The 17290-nt window shown below is 45.0% G+C and overlaps 1 protein-coding gene across 5 annotated transcripts in view; it reads left to right on the top strand.

The window, feature by feature from the left end:
* Positions 1–17290, top strand: part of PC (pyruvate carboxylase) — a 333949-nt gene that overhangs the window by 293661 nt on the left and 22998 nt on the right. For all 5 annotated transcript variants that reach the window (XM_063146129.1, XM_063146127.1, XM_063146128.1 and 2 more), the window contains one exon: positions 310–531. In XM_063146129.1, the coding sequence (XP_063002199.1) occupies positions 310–531 (222 nt within the window). The remainder of the gene's footprint in view (positions 1–309; positions 532–17290) is intronic.

Below are 17290 nucleotides of genomic sequence, written 5' to 3'. Positions count from 1 at the left end.
GATAAAGCAATCTGCCGAGGGGTGAGGGAGATACTGGAAAAGTTTATCTTGGGAGCTGACAAAAGCAAGATGCACCCAGAAAACTCGGCAGACCAATAGTAAAAGGGCTGCTGATGTAGCAAAGGATGGCAGGTCGTGAGTTTTGCCTGAACGGGTGGGACCCACCCATTGTGTGGAGAAGAGATTTCTTTTGTCTGTCTCAACATCCCAGCCAATTAGTCCTGGGAGATGGGGAAAAAACTTATCTTTGCCTACCTTATGCACCCCATGCCTAACTTTTCATTGTGTCCTGTCATGTTTTTGCAATAGGTCAACCACCAACAGGTTTCCGGGATGTCCTTCTTCGTGAGGGCCCTTTGGGATTTGCCAAAGCCATTCGCCACCACCGGGGCTTGCTCTTGATGGACACCACCTTCCGGGATGCTCACCAGTCTCTGCTGGCCACCCGCGTCCGCACCCATGACCTAAAGAGGATCTCCCCGTTTGTGTCCCACAACTTCAGCAACCTCTTTAGCATTGAGAACTGGGGAGGTGAGAGGAACTCCAAAGGCTTGCCCTCAGTTTAGCTGGTGGCCATAGTGGCCTGGTTCGGTGTTTAGAATAAGGATGTGCTGCTTTTCTCTTCTCTCAGAGGTTTTGGTATTGTCAGAATTAAGGGACGGGGTGGAGATTAGGCCTGGCTAGCTTTTTGGCTCCTTTTTTTGGTCCGTTCCCATAAAGTATGGAGAAGATGTGAGCTTCCTCCCATTTTTTAGCGGTGGAATTTAGGTGAGAGACAGATTTTAAACTGGATTCTGTCTTTGCCTGCATTAAAACTAGGGCTGAGCTGATACAGCCACATTATGTTCTCAGCCATTTTTTGAAGCTGTGAAGGATGGCTGATGTTTGATGTTTGATGTTTGCTTACTGACTTGATGCAGATTGAGTCAGGCCAGCTCATGGATTACCAGCAACTATATGTGCAAATTCCAGCTGTAATTTGTGTAATTTGCGCAAATGGTAACTGTAAATTTTGCCTGCAACTTTGCACAAATTACAGGTGAAATTTGTGCAACATATACATATTACAGCTGCTGTTTGAATAAATTACAGCCGAAAATTGTGCAAGTCATGTGAATTGTTGCCTCAGTTTGAGTAAATGTTGCTTTAAGAAGAAAAAACATCAAGAAAACTTCCCGGATTCCGGGAAATAGTCCACAGCTCAGCTCGCAAAGTTGGGGGCTCTGAGGAAATCCGGCGAGTTTAAAAAGGGACCAATTTCCCCACAATGTCTATCCCCAGTTGGATGTCCGCCCACCCTTGATGTTTCATGGCAAGGGGAGCTTCAAACTTCACCTGTTATGTAGGAAACATTGCCACAGCACCTGGACCTGTACTCTACCATGCCTCAGGAGGCGGGATTGTACCCACATTGCCTATTTATTTATTTATTTATTTACTAGCTGTACCCTGCCACGCGTTGCTGTGGCTCAGTCTGGTTAAATTGAAAAGAAAGAAAAGACAAAGCGGATGTTTCTAATATGTTTAATTTCACAATGCTTGTGGATATACAATATTTTTAGTTGTTCCATTGTCTGTGTAGATATACATATTGTCTGGTTTGCCGACTCTAGAACACGTAACATATAATTGTCCATGTGAGAAGCAATCTGTGTCTAGATCTAAACCGCACAATTCTAAAGATTGGCCCTAAGCTTTGTTGATGGTGATTGCAAACGCCAATCGAATTGGGAATTGCAATCTCTTAAATTGAAATGGCATATCTGTTGGAATCATAGGAATGCGAGGAATGAGGACATCTTCACCTTTGAAAGGTCCTGTCAAGATTGATCTCCGACTATAACAATTGCCACTTCGTCTATAGTTGGAGCATTGAATCTTCGCACATGTTCTCCAGCAGGCGTTTTGTCAGCATGAATAACAATCTTGTGTGTATCAGATGGCATCATGTCAATTGCTGTTTTGAACAAACGTACTAATTTTTTTTTTCGTGAAGTAGCTGTTGCAGTTTTGAAACGATGGACCTTTTTATGCCGGTATAAATTCCGCAGCGTGCATTCAATTCATCATTGCCATCACCAATGAAATACATTTGTAGGAATTTATTTTGACTATCTTGAAACGGAAGGAAGGAGCCGGCTTCATGATAAATTTGTCCTTTGACTTTGAAAGTTGGCATAAATGGAGCTGTGATGATTTCTGCGCCGAACGACGTCATTTGGAAGCATGAGTTGTATTTCCTGATGTTAGATAGGAAATGCTTTGATTCTGCGGTATATCCGGCAAGCAAAGTTTGTAATGGCTCTGGTGGTTGTCCAAGTTGAGGCAGTTTAATTTTTCCAGCAGCGCAACACATTCCTTTTGTTTCTCCATTAAATTTAAGAGCCTTGCAATAAGGACACACTTCAGTCATAGTGCCGATGAGAACATGCCGCCTCAAACTATAATCATCAGCTGGGTTGTACCGGAAGGCAAGGCGATTGTAATCATGTGATTGTTTACCACGGAGTCGTGTTTGACACTGATGTGCTGTTTCTCGTTGATGTCTTTCAGTCACTCTCAGCCTGTCGCGTTCATTCTGTTGAGAACAAAGCAGATCTGAAGCTGTAGAACGCGATTGCCGTGCTCGCAACCGTGCATCCTCAAGTCTGGCTGAACGTTGCTTGCCTGGTTCCTTGGCATGTATTTGAGGCATTCTTTTTCTTTTTTTCTCGTTTGCTGATGCCCGTTCTTCCTCAGTCTGATTTGCAATTTCTCGTCGCAGTGCTTCCGCTCTGCGAGTACGACAACCTAAGTGTGATCTTCTGCGAGGCATTATTTGGATGAAGTAAAGCAGATTGTTTGGTTTTTAAAAAAGGATGTTTTTACAGTGAGATGGTTAGCGGAAACTCCTGGCAGTTACCTTTCTTCAGAACGTGTAACTGTCACAGGTGTGACATCTATATTCACTCAGCCAATTGTGAGAGAACATGCAAATAGGAGAGGACGCAGAGGCAGTGGATTGGCCTACTGGTTGGCGATGTCACAATGATCAACAGGACTGGTTTTGAGGAGGCCTATTTCTTCGATTTTAAGACAAACTTTTGACCCCATATAGAACATAGTTACATAACAACGTTCGCGTATTCGAATGCAATGTTGTGTCAAAATTTCAAAGCAATCGGTGAAGAACTTTTGGAGATATAACGTCTGTTTCGCATCCTCAAGTCTGGCTGAACGTTACTTGGTTGATTCCTTGGCACGTATTTGAGCCATTTTTTTTCTTTTTTTCTCATTTGCTGAAGCCCGTTCTTCCTGAGTCTGATTTGCAATTTCTCGTCGCAGTGCTTCCGCTCCGCGAGTACGACAACCTAAGTGTGATCTTCTGCGAGGCATTATTTGGATGAAGTAAAGCACTTTGTTTGGTTTTTAAAAAAGGTTTTTTTTTATGGTGAGGAGGTTAGTGGAAACTCATGGCAGTTACCTTTCTTCTGAACGTGTAACTGTCACAGGTGTGACATCTATATTCACTCAGCCAATTGTGAGAGTACATGCAAATAGGAGAGGAGGCAGAGGGAGCGGATTGGGCTACTGGTTGGTGATGTCACAATGATCAGCAGGACTGGTTTTGAGGAGGCCTATTTCTTCGATTTTAAGACAAACCTTTGACCCCATATAGAACATAGTTACATAACAACGCTCGCGTATTCGAACGCAACGCTGTGTCAAAATTTCAAAGCAATCGGTGAAGAACTTTCGGAGATATAACGACAGTAACGAACGGTCTTTTTCATTTTTATTTATATAGACTAGCTGTACCCTGCCACGCGTTGCTGTGGCTCAGTCTGGTTAAATTGAAAAGAAAGAAAAGACAAAGCGGATGTTTCTAACATGTTTAATTTCACAATGCTTGTGGATATACAATATTTTTAGTTGTTCCATTGTCTGTGTAGATATACATATTGTCTGGTTTGCCGACTAGAACACGCAACATATAATTGTCCATGTGAGAAGCAATCTGTGTCTAGATCTAAACCGCACAATTCTAAAGATTGGCCCTGAGCTTTGTTGATGGTGATTGCAAACGCCAATCGAATTGGGAATTGCAATCTCTTAAATTGAAATGGCATATCTGTTGGAATCATAGGAATGCGAGGAATGAGGACATCTTCACCTTTGAAAGGTCCTGTCAAGATTGATCTCCGACTATAACAATTGCCACTTCGTCTATAGTTGGAGCATTGAATCTTCGCACATGTTCTCCAGCAGGCGTTTTGTCAGCATGAATAACAATCTTGTGTGTATCAGATGGCATCATGTCAATTGCTGTTTTGATCAAACGTACTAAATTGTTTTTTTCGTGAAGTAGCTGTTGCAGTTTTGAAACGATGGACCTTTTTATGCCGGTATAAATTCCGCAGCGTGCATTCAATTCATCATTGCCATCACCAATGAAATACATTTGTAGGAATTTATTTTGACTATCTTGAAACGGAAGGAAGGAGCCGGCTTCATGATAAATTTGTCCTTTGACTTTGAAAGTTGGCATAAATGGAGCTGTGATGATTTCTGCGCCGAACGACGTCATTTGGAAGCATGAGTTGTATTTCCTGATGTTAGATAGGAAATGCTTTGATTCTGCGGTATATCCGGCAAGCAAAGTTTGTAATGGCTCTGGTGGTTGTCCAAGTTGAGGCAGTTTAATTTTTCCAGCAGCGCAACACATTCCTTTTGTTTCTCCATTAAATTTAAGAGCCTTGCAATAAGGACACACTTCAGTCATAGTGCCGATGAGAACATGCCGCCTCAAACTATAATCATCAGCTGGGTTGTACCGGAAGGCAAGGCGATTGTAATCATGTGATTGTTTACCACGGAGTCGTGTTTGACACTGATGTGCTGTTTCTCGTTGATGTCTTTCAGTCACTCTCAGCCTGTCGCGTTCATTCTGTTGAGAACAAAGCAGATCTGAAGCTGTAGAACGCGATTGCCGTGCTCGCAACCGTGCATCCTCAAGTCTGGCTGAACGTTGCTTGCCTGGTTCCTTGGCATGTATTTGAGGCATTCTTTTTCTTTTTTTCTCGTTTGCTGATGCCCGTTCTTCCTCAGTCTGATTTGCAATTTCTCGTCGCAGTGCTTCCGCTCTGCGAGTACGACAACCTAAGTGTGATCTTCTGCGAGGCATTATTTGGATGAAGTAAAGCAGATTGTTTGGTTTTTAAAAAAGGATGTTTTTACAGTGAGATGGTTAGCGGAAACTCCTGGCAGTTACCTTTCTTCAGAACGTGTAACTGTCACAGGTGTGACATCTATATTCACTCAGCCAATTGTGAGAGAACATGCAAATAGGAGAGGACGCAGAGGCAGTGGATTGGCCTACTGGTTGGCGATGTCACAATGATCAACAGGACTGGTTTTGAGGAGGCCTATTTCTTCGATTTTAAGACAAACTTTTGACCCCATATAGAACATAGTTACATAACAACGTTCGCGTATTCGAATGCAATGTTGTGTCAAAATTTCAAAGCAATCGGTGAAGAACTTTTGGAGATATAACGTCTGTTTCGCATCCTCAAGTCTGGCTGAACGTTACTTGGTTGATTCCTTGGCACGTATTTGAGCCATTTTTTTTCTTTTTTTCTCATTTGCTGAAGCCCGTTCTTCCTGAGTCTGATTTGCAATTTCTCGTCGCAGTGCTTCCGCTCCGCGAGTACGACAACCTAAGTGTGATCTTCTGCGAGGCATTATTTGGATGAAGTAAAGCACTTTGTTTGGTTTTTTAAAAAGGTTTTTTTTTATGGTGAGGAGGTTAGTGGAAACTCATGGCAGTTACCTTTCTTCTGAACGTGTAACTGTCACAGGTGTGACATCTATATTCACTCAGCCAATTGTGAGTGTACATGCAAATAGGAGAGGAGGCAGAGGGAGCGGATTGGGCTACTGGTTGGTGATGTCACAATGATCAGCAGGACTGGTTTTGAGGAGGCCTATTTCTTCGATTTTAAGACAAACCTTTGACCCCATATAGAACATAGTTACATAACAACGCTCGCGTATTCGAACGCAACGCTGTGTCAAAATTTCAAAGCAATCGGTGAAGAACTTTCGGAGATATAACGACAGTAACGAACGGTCTTTTTCATTTTTATTTATATAGACTAGCTGTACCCTGCCACGCGTTGCTGTGGCTCAGTCTGGTTAAATTGAAAAGAAAGAAAAGACAAAGCGGATGTTTCTAACATGTTTAATTTCACAATGCTTGTGGATATACAATATTTTTAGTTGTTCCATTGTCTGTGTAGATATACATATTGTCTGGTTTGCCGACTAGAACACGCAACATATAATTGTCCATGTGAGAAGCAATCTGTGTCTAGATCTAAACCGCACAATTCTAAAGATTGGCCCTGAGCTTTGTTGATGGTGATTGCAAACGCCAATCGAATTGGGAATTGCAATCTCTTAAATTGAAATGGCATATCTGTTGGAATCATAGGAATGCGAGGAATGAGGACATCTTCACCTTTGAAAGGTCCTGTCAAGATTGATCTCCGACTATAACAATTGCCACTTCGTCTATAGTTGGAGCATTGAATCTTCGCACATGTTCTCCAGCAGGCGTTTTGTCAGCATGAATAACAATCTTGTGTGTATCAGATGGCATCATGTCAATTGCTGTTTTGATCAAACGTACTAAATTGTTTTTTTCGTGAAGTAGCTGTTGCAGTTTTGAAACGATGGACCTTTTTATGCCGGTATAAATTCCGCAGCGTGCATTCAATTCATCATTGCCATCACCAATGAAATACATTTGTAGGAATTTATTTTGACTATCTTGAAACGGAAGGAAGGAGCCGGCTTCATGATAAATTTGTCCTTTGACTTTGAAAGTTGGCATAAATGGAGCTGTGATGATTTCTGCGCCAAACGACGTCATTTGGAAGCATGAGTTGTATTTCCTGATGTTAGATAGGAAATGCTTTGATTCTGCGATATATCCGGCAAGCAAAGTTTGTAATGGCTCTGGTGGTTGTCCAAGTTGAGGCAGTTTAATTTTTCCAGCAGCGCAGCACATTCCTTTTGTTTCTCCATTAAATTTAAGAGCCTTGCAATAAGGACACACTTCAGTCATAGTGCCGATGAGAACATGCCGCCTCAAACTATAATCATCAGCTGGGTTGTACCGGAATGCAAGGCGATTGTAATCATGTGATTGTTTACCACGGAGTCGTGTTTGACGCTGATGTGCTGTTTCTCGTTGACGTCTTTTAGCCACTCTCAGCCTGTCGCGTTCATTCTGTTGAGAACAAAGCAGATCTGAAGCTGTAGAACGCGATTGCCGTGCTCGCAATCGTGCATCCTCAAGTCTGGCTGAACGTTGCTTGCCTGATTCCTTGGCAAGTATTTGAGGCATTCTTTTTCTTTTTCTCTCGTTTGCTGATACCTGTTCTTCCTCAGTCTGATTTGCAATTTCTCGTCGCAGTGCTTCCGCTCTGCGAGTACGACAACCTAAGTGTGATCTTCTGTGAGGCATTATTTGGATGAAGTAAAGCAAATTGTTTGATTTTTTAAAAAGGATGTTTTTACGGTGAGGAGGTTAGCGGAAACTCCTGGCAGTTACCTTTCTTCAGAATGTGTAACTGTCACAGGTGTGACATCTATATTCACTCAGCCAATTGCGAGAGTACATGCAAATAGAGGAGGCAGAGGCAGCGGATTGGGCTACTGGTTGGTGATGTCACAATGATCAGCAGGACTGGTTTTGAGGAGGCCTATTTCTTCGATTTTAAGACAAACCTTTGACCCCATATGGAACATAGTTACATAACAACGCTCGCGTATTCGAACGCAACGCTGTGTCAAAATTTCAAAGCAATCGGTGAAGAACTTTCGGAGATATAACGACAGTAACGAACGGTCTTTTTCATTGTTATTTATATAGATTACATTTCTATACTGCCCAATAGGCGGAGCTCTCTGGGCGGTTCACAAAAATATAAAATACAAAATAAAAGCTCAACAGATAAAAAAAGGAGCAATGCAAAATTACAAATTTAAAACACCAAGTTAAAATTTATTATAGGCTGTTAAAATGCTGGGAGAATAAAAAGGTCTTCACCTGGCGTCTAAAGGCATATAATGTAGGTGCCAAGCGAACCTCCTTAGGGAGCTCATTCCACAGCCAGGGTGCCACAGCAGAGAAGGCCCTGCTCCTCCTGGTAGCCACCTGCCTCACTTCCTTTGTTAGGGGCTTGCAGAGAAAGACCCCTGAGGATGACCTTAGGGTCTGGGCAGGTACATACGGGAGGAGGCGTTCCTTCAGATAGCCTGGCCCCAAGCCGTTTAGTGCTTTAAATGTTAATACCAGCACTTTGAATCAGGCCCGGACCTGGACTGGCAGCCAATGAAGCTAGAAAAGGACTGGCATGATGTGGTCTCGTCGGCCAGTCCCTGTTAGTAGCCATGCTGCCCTGTTTTGTACCAGCTGAAGTTTCTGGACCGTTTTCAAAGGCAGCCCTACATATAACGCATTGCAGTAATCCAAACAAGAGGTTATCAGAGCATGGATAATTGTATCTAGGCTATCTCCGTCCAGATAAGGGCGCAGTTTGTATATCAGCCTAAGCTGATAAAAGGTGCTCTTTGCCACTGAGTTCACCTGTGCCTCAAGTGACAGTTCTGGATCCAAGAGCACCCCCAGACGACGGACCCGATCCTTTAGGGAGAGTGCAACAGTGTCCAGGACGGGGCAAACATCACCTCGCCAGACAGATGAACCACCCGCCATCTTGTCTAGATTGAGTCTCAGTTTGTTAGCCCTCATCCAGTCCATTACCGTGCCCAGGCACTGGTTCAGAACAGCCACTGCCTCACCTGATTTTGATGAAAAGGAAAGGTAGAGCTGGGTATCATCCGCATATTGATGACACCTCAGTCCACATCTCCGGATAACCTCCTCCAGCGGCTTCATGTATATGTTAAACAGCATAGGGGATAAAATAGAGCCCTGTGGAACGGGGTGCCACGGCACAGAGCAATAATCCCCCAGCACCACCTTCTGGAATCGGCCATCCAAGTAGGAGCGGAACCACTGCAACGCAGTGCCTCCAACTCCCAGCTCAGACAACCTATCCAGAAGGATACCATGGTCGATGGTATAAAAAGCCACTGAGAGGTCCAAGAGAACCAACAGGGTCGCACTCCCCCTGTCCCTCTCCCGACAGAGGTCATCCCACAGGGTGACCAAGGCAGTTTCCGTTCCAAAACCAGGCCTGAAACCTGATTGAAATGGATCTAGATAATCCGTTTCATTCAAGAGTGCCTGGAGTTGTCCTGCAACCACCTGCTCAAGCACCTTGCCCAGGAAGAGGATCTTAGCCACTGGCCTGTAGTTGTTAACATCCTCCAGGTCCAGGTTAGGCTTCTTCAGGTGTGGTCTGATTTCTGCCTCTTTTAAAGAGGCTGGCACCACTCCCTCTCTCAAGGAGGCATTTACAACCTCCTGGAACCAGCCGGTGATCCCCTCCTTATTTGATTTAATGAGCCATGAAGGTCAAGGGTCAAGCACACAGGTGGTTGACCAGACTTGGCCAAGCACCTTGTCCACATCCTCGGGCTTCAATAACTGAAACTCATCCAATAAAACTAAACTGGACGGCGCTCTGAACGCCTCTACTAGTGGAGCTGCATTCAGTGTGGTGTCCAATTCATGACGAATCTAAGCAACTTTATCTTCAAAGTGCCGTGCAAATTTGTCGCAGCATGCTACCGAGAGTTCCGCCATCTCTCGCCCTGGCCCAGGGTGTAACAGGCCATGAACCACACAGAAAAGCTCCGCTGGATGACACTGAGAAGATGCAATGCTGGTGGAAAAGAACTGTCTCTGCCATCCTCACCATCACAGAGTAGGCTCGATAGTGAGCTCTAACACGTGTTCGATCAGACTCAGCACGCGTTTTCCTCCACCTGCGTTCTAGCCGTCTTCCCTCTTGCGTCATTGCCCTCAGCTCAGGTGTATACCAAGGAGCTGACCGGGCTCTGCTCAGAGGGAGAGGACGCTTGGGCGCGATCATGTCAACCGCCCGAGTCATCTCTGCATTCCACAGAGCAACATCAACAGAAGCACCAACCATACCAGCAAGAAAATCCCCCAGAGCCCTCTGGAATCCATCGGAGTCCATTAGCCTCCAGGGGCAGACCATTTTAATAGGCCCCCCATCTTGCAGAGGGGAAAAGCTGCCAAAAGTCTAAACCTCAATAGAAAGTGATCTGACCATGACAAGGGGGTAGATGTTAATTCCCCTACTTTCAGACCATCCTCCTCCTGCCCAGTCGAGAAAACCAAGTCAAGTGTGTGTCCCTTTCCATGCGTTGGGCCGATGACATGTTGAGACAGCCCCATGGTTGTCATGGTGACCATGAAGTCCTGAGCCACCCCGGATACAGGAGCCTCAGCATGGAGGTTGAGATTCCCCAGAACCACCATCCTGGGGGTCCTCAACACCAGATCCGAGCCAACCTCCATCAGCTCAGGCAGGGAGACTGTGGGGCAGCGGGGTGGACGGTACACCAGCAGAATCCTTAATCTGTCTCGTGTACCCAACACAAAGTACAAACACTCCAGAGCAGCACTCGGCTGAACAGGAAGCCTAGAGAGGGAGATTGTATTCCTATAGACCACGGCAACCCCCCCTCCCCGGCCCTCAAGTCGGTGCTGGTGCTGCACTGAGTACCCAGGAGGGCAGAGCTGGGTGAGTAATCCATGATCAAATCATGGATGAGGGAGGTTTTATTTTGGACCGACCTGGCGTTCAGCAGAAGCACAACCAAACCCGAGGGCAAGCTGGTAAGGCTGCCAGGAACCATCTGGTTGGGGGGGAAACCAGAAGAGGGGATAGCTGTAAGAAATCTAGCCCCTCTTCTCATCTGGCCTGTTATTCCGCCATCGCCATACCTCCCCTTACCCATGGCCACAGCTATGTGAGCACCCCCTTGCCCCCCTAAGCTCCCCAGGGACATATTTAAAAATAGAATCATAGAATGATAGAATAGCAGAGTTGGAAGGGGCCTACAAGGTCATCGAGTCCAACCCCCTGCTCAATGCAGGAATCCACCCTAAAGCATCCCTGTACATTAAACCCTTTCCTAATTTACAAATAATAAAATAAAATGAGATAAAATGCTACAACTTGCTGCTATTAATCTGGTTGTTAACCAAAGGTAGCAGGACTGGTGTCTTCTTTCCTCTGCTTCTTTCCATTGCGATGCTAAGTGTGACTCAGAGACGTGCGCAGAGGCGCTGACCCTAGCAGCTTGGCCCTTAATACCTGTTAGGAAGGAGAGGCTGGTCAGCTGATGGTGATGTCCGTCAGGTGGGGTGGGGGTGGGGGTGGCAGCAGAATCAAGCTGCAAAGAATGGGCTTTTCCCCAACCCCAAACACACTCCCCTTGGCAACCAGATGACTGTCCCTCTGTTCTGACATGTCATAGGAAGAAAAAAGTGGTACAGATCATGATGGTGCATTTTACCTCAAGAAGTGAAAATATGGTATATTAAGTGGGCTTCAGGGACCATTTGTCTTCTGTAAATCTCAATTTCACTTGGAATTTCAACTCATCCATAACTACATCCTACTGGGTTACTAGGAATTTTGCACTGATTCTTTACAGTGAGAGAGTAGGAATAGTTGGTCAATTCTCACAAAGGAGGGAAATAAACAGTGGGATCTCACTTTTTAATTTGTTGATAAATGATTTGGAGTTAGACATGAACAGTTATCACCAAATTCCTGATAACAGCAGAGTGGTTAAAACTTAAACAAAAATGGCAAAGAACTCCCAGAGGATCTCTCCAAACTCTGACAATGGGCATCAAAATGTCAAATAAGGTTCAGTGTAAACAAGTGAAAAATGATGCGTGTTGGACAAAAAAATCCTAATGTCACATATATGCCAATGGGGTCTGACCTAGCCAGGGACTAACCATCACAATCCCCAAATCTCGGAGTTACAATGGAAAGTTTGAAAAGGCTGATATATAATTTTATTATGTTATTAAATCATGATCCAAAGATACTGATATTGTGGTTATTTATATACCTCTCTAGCACAAAGATGTATAAATAGCTCCACAATATCAATTCAGTTTTATTAGAAGGGTTTAATATATAAGAACACTCAGGGCCCTGCTAGACCTACCTTAAAATCCGGGCATGTGGAGGGGCCAGCCCGCGCTAGAAGTAGCGTGGGCTGTCGCTCCTATCCACACGTCCGACGTGACGGGTTAAAGGAAAGCCCTGTCATGTCGGCCATTTTTTTAATATCTTAAAGCGCACCAGTGACTAAGGTAGATTTTTTAAAATTAAAAACAGGGTTCCCCGCCCCCCCCCGATTTCCCCACCCTGGCCATGATTCCCCGCCGCAATCTCTGGTTCCCCCCCATCCCCCGCGATCTCTGGTTCCCCCCATCCCCCGCGATCTCTGGTTCCCCCCATCCCCCGTGATCTCTAGTTCCCCCCCCATCCCCTGCGATCTCCGATTCCCCCCCATCGCCCGTGATCTCCGGTCCCCCCCATCCCCCATGGCTCCGATTCCCCCCCATCCCCTGCGATCTCTGGTTCCCCCCATCCCCCATGGCTCCGATTCCCCCCCCCCCGATCTCCCCCCCCGCCCTGATGGCCGCAATGCTCCTGTGGAGTGCTGCACGCCGTCCACCGCTTTTCCCGGCTACTTGCGAGTAATTGCGGTAGATGGGAAAAGCGGCGGACCGGTTTACACGCCTGCGGTCTCTGGCTCAGCCTGAGACAGCGGGAAATACCAGGCCACAAGCGCTGCCAACTGGGGCCAGGGAGGTAACTACCCTGGGGCCAGGGAGGTTTGACCCTTGCCTGTGCCTGGGATCCCCTGTGTGTCATCTGGACGCACAGGGATGAGCCCAGGCCTCGTACCAGGCTAAACCCTGGTCTAGCAACGGCCTCAGTGTAGTTCACCATTGCGTGAAAATGAGCAGAAAGTCTTATTCCATAACATAATTTGTTGCAGCTAAAGCTTTTGATTAGGTAGAGTGTCTTGAGCAAGCATACAGTGATGGGAGATGGCTTTCAGTATTTGTCTTTCTCAATTTTCAAAATAAAACGGTAGTCAGAACAAATGGAATAGATAACCCACCAATTAAGATTAACTAGGAAACCATACAAAATTGCCCTCTGTCCCCAATACTTTTTACTTTTTCTGTTGAAACCTTACAGATCCATTGATAGAAAGGATTCAAGTTAATTCACAGCCAAAGCTGATTAATATGTAGACAATATAATTTTAATATTATCAAATCCTATTAGGGGATTAACGATAACCTTGAAAGTAATACTTTGGACAAGCAGTGGGAATTCAAATGCAATTCAAATGAAAAATTCTAATTCCAATGAAAAATACAGCAGCTTATGTATAAACATGAATAATGGAAAGCAATTACTTTTAGGGAAAGAAATCAGGGAGAATAAGAGAGCAATCCTATTGTCCCGGGCAAGCATCCCTTCTGACCTCGGAAGTGGAGTTGGAGATCCGATCCATGACCTACTGCAGCCAGTGCATCCGCTTCTCCAACGCTCTCGGAGAGGTGGCAAAGCGGGTATTCTGCTGGATCAGGAGCAGAGAAGGCTAATGCAGCCAGGATGGCAATCTGTTCTGAACCTCCTCCAGCCTCAAAGAATCATAGAATAGTAAAGTTGGAAGGAGCCTACAAGCAGTCCAACCCCCTGCTCAATGCAGGAATCCACCCTAAAGCATCCCCGACAGATGGCTGTCCAGCTGCCTCTTGAAGGCCTCTAGTATGGGAGAGCCCACAACCTCCCTAGGTAACTGATTCCATTGTCATACTGCTGGAAGTTTTTCCTGATGTCCAGCCGGAATCTCGCCTCCTGAAACTTGAGCCCATTACTCCGTGACCTGCACTCTGGGATGATCGAGAAGAGATGCTGGCCCTCCTGTGTGTGACAACCTTTCAAGTATTTGAAGAGTGCTAGCATGTCTCCCCTCAATCTTCTCTTCTCCAGGCTAAACATGCCCACTTGTTTCAGTCTCTCCTCATAGAGCTTTGTTTCCAGACCCCTGATCATCCTGGTTGCCCTCCTCTGAACACGCTCCAGCTTGTCTGCATCCTGAATCATAGAATAGCAGGGATGGAAGGGGTCTACAAGGCCATCGAGTCCAACCCCCTGCTCAGTGCAGGAATCCACCCTAAAGCATCCCTGACAGATGGTTGTCCAGCTGCCTCTAGTGTGGGAGAGCCCACAACCTCCCTAGGTAACTGATTCTATTGTCGTACTGTTCTAATAGCTAGGAAGTTTTTCCTGATGTCCAGCTGGAAACTGGCTTCCTTTAACTTGAGCCCATTATTCCGTGTCCTGCACTCTGGGAGTGTGGTGTGAAGTGTGTTGCCCAGAACTGGACACAATACTCAAGATGAGGCCTAACCAGGGCCAAACAGAGGGGAACCAGTACCTCGTGTGATTTGGAAGCTATACTTCTATTAATGCAGCCCAAAATTGCATTTGCTTTTTTTGAAGCCACTTCACACTCTTGGCTTTTATTCAGCTTGTGATCTACAACCTTCTCACTTGTAGTATTGCTGAGCCAAGTATCCCCCATCTTGTAACTGTGCCTTTGGTTTCTATTTCCTAAATGTAGAATTTGGCATTTATCCCTATTAAATTTCATTCTGTTGTTTTCAGCCCAACACTCCAGCCTATCAAGATCAATTTGAAGTTTGTTTCTGTCTTCCAGGGTATTAGCTATGCCACCCAATTTTGTGTCATCTGCACATTTGATGAGCGTTCCCTGCACCTCCTTGTCCAAGTCATTAATAAAAATGTGAAGAGCATCTGGGACCAGGACTGAGCCCTGCAGTACCCCACTCGTTACCTCCCCCCAGTTTGAGAAGGTTCCATTGATAAGCACTCTTTGAGTCCGATTCTGTAGCCAACTGTGGATCCACCTAATAGTTGTTCCATCAAGCCCACTTTTAGCTATTTATTTAATTATTTATTTATGTATTTATTAAATTTATATACCGCCCCATAGCCGAAGCTCTCTGGGTGGTTTACAAATTATAATATCATGGGGCACTTTGTCAAAAGCTTTGCTGAAGACAAGATATATTATGTCCACAGCATTCCCACAGTCCACAACGGAGGTTTCCCGATCAAACAATGAGATCAGATGAGTCTCCTTTTCCCGCCCTCCAAAGGACTCCGAGTCGATGCACTTAAAAGCCTATCTGGTGAAAATATAGGAGATCAGAGGTCGGGGAGGCAAAGGTTGCCTCCGCCAGTTCTCCCACACTGCTGGCTTCAGCTCGACAGGCATAGGAATCTCGGAATCCTCTGAATTCAGAGTCTTCCAAGCAGCAATGGGGCAATCCGTAGAATTCCACCCAAGGGGGAAGTATTTAGGGGTAATTATAGCAGTTGACCTGTCAAATGTGATAAAACTGAATTACTAACTATATTAAAATAAATAAATTAAACAAAATTTGAAATGGTCCAATTTAGTCTTGAAGTGGTGGACAACATTATGTCAAATAAATGAAATTATTTCAAACATTACTTCTTATTTTACCTGAGCAAATACTTTAAAAATGGCAATTAGTGTTTTTACATTTTAAAACACTGTTTTAAAACAGGGTTCAATTGAAACATTTTATAGGAAGAAAGTAAAACAGGGGAGGCCTGGGAATTCCCACATTATCTCAATATTTCAGCTGAAAAATTAATTCGCCCTTTTTGTGATGATCAAACTAAATAATGGATTAATATGAAAATACCCAGGAACCAGGAAGAAGAATTTAGAGATTAATATTTAAAATCAAGTTCAGTGATAGACAACCCCTTTTTAAATATTATGATGCATACTTGGCAATCATGGAATAAAAGTTTGATGTTGTCTCCCTCCCTTGTGATTGCTTTTTTATGTTATCAACTTTTTTTGTGGAGACAGATTTAAGCAGTTTGCAAAATGGGAGGTGAAAGATTTATATAGATTCACTGACCTATATAATTTATTTATTTTATTATAGAATCATAGAATAGCAGAGTTGGAAGGGGCCTACAAGGCCATCGAGTCCAACCCCCTGCTCAATGCAGGAATCCACCCTGAAGCATCCCCGACAGATGCTTGTCCAGCTGCCTCTTGAAGGCCTCTAGTGTGGGAGAGCCCACAACCTCCCTAGGTAACTGATTCCATTGTCGCACTGCTCTAACAGTCAGGAAGTTTTTCCTGATGTCCAGCTGGAATCTGGCTTCCTTTAACTTGAGTCCATTATTCTGTGTCCTGCACTCTGGGAGGATCGAGAAGAGATCCTGGCCCTCCTCTGTGTGACAACCTTTTAAGTATTTGAAGAGTGCTCTCATGTCTCCCCTCAATCTTCTCTTCTCCAGGCTAAACATGCCCAGTTCTTTCAGTCTCTCTTCATAGGGCTTTGTTTCCAGACCCCTGATCATCCTGGTTGCCCTCCTCTGAACACGCTCCAGCTTGTCTGCGTCCTTGACTTGTGGAGCCCAGAACTGGAGGCAATACTCTAGATGAGTCCTAACCAGGGCTGAATAGAGAGGAACAAGTACCTCACGTGATTTGGAAGCTGTACTTCTGTTAATGCAGCCCAAAATAGCATTTGCCTTTCTTGCAGCCATATCGCACTGTTGGCTCATATTCATAAATGCAACTCATTATTGCATTTATATCTCGCCTTTTTTCCTCCAAGGAACCCAAGGCAGTGTACATAATCCTCCTCCTCCTCCTCCTCCTCCTCTCCATTTTATCATCACAACAACAACCCTGTGAGGTGGGTTGGGTTGAGAGTGTGTGACTGGCCCAAAGTCACCCAGTGGGTTTCCATGGCTGAGTGGGGACTAGAACCCAGATCTCCCGACTCCCAGCCCAACACTTTAGCCACTACACCACACTGGCTCTATAATCCTATATAATTGGTTGCAACCCAAAATACTGTGGTTGTAGATGCACCAAATTCTTCATACCACATCTACACTGGCCATAAAGGTTGCATCAATGCTATGCTTACTGGTAAGACAGAGGGAAGAAAAATGGTGTGTGTGGGGGAGGGGGGAGATCTGAATTGCACTATCAGCTCAAAACAGTGGGGAGTTCATGTACCAAAAAGAGATGGCTGCCTTTGGGGATGCACCTTGACATGGGTTAGCGGGGGTGGGGGGCATTTACTGCTGTGCCTCAGGCAGCACCCTCTTTGCCACCATTTGTGGAGGCTGGAACATGGCATTTTACACAACTCTGGCCCATG

Source organism: Elgaria multicarinata, chromosome 21, assembly GCF_023053635.1.
Source record: "Elgaria multicarinata webbii isolate HBS135686 ecotype San Diego chromosome 21, rElgMul1.1.pri, whole genome shotgun sequence".
In the NCBI taxonomy this organism is placed as follows: domain Eukaryota; kingdom Metazoa; phylum Chordata; class Lepidosauria; order Squamata; family Anguidae; genus Elgaria; species Elgaria multicarinata.
This window is presented reverse-complemented; position numbering and strand designations above follow the sequence as displayed.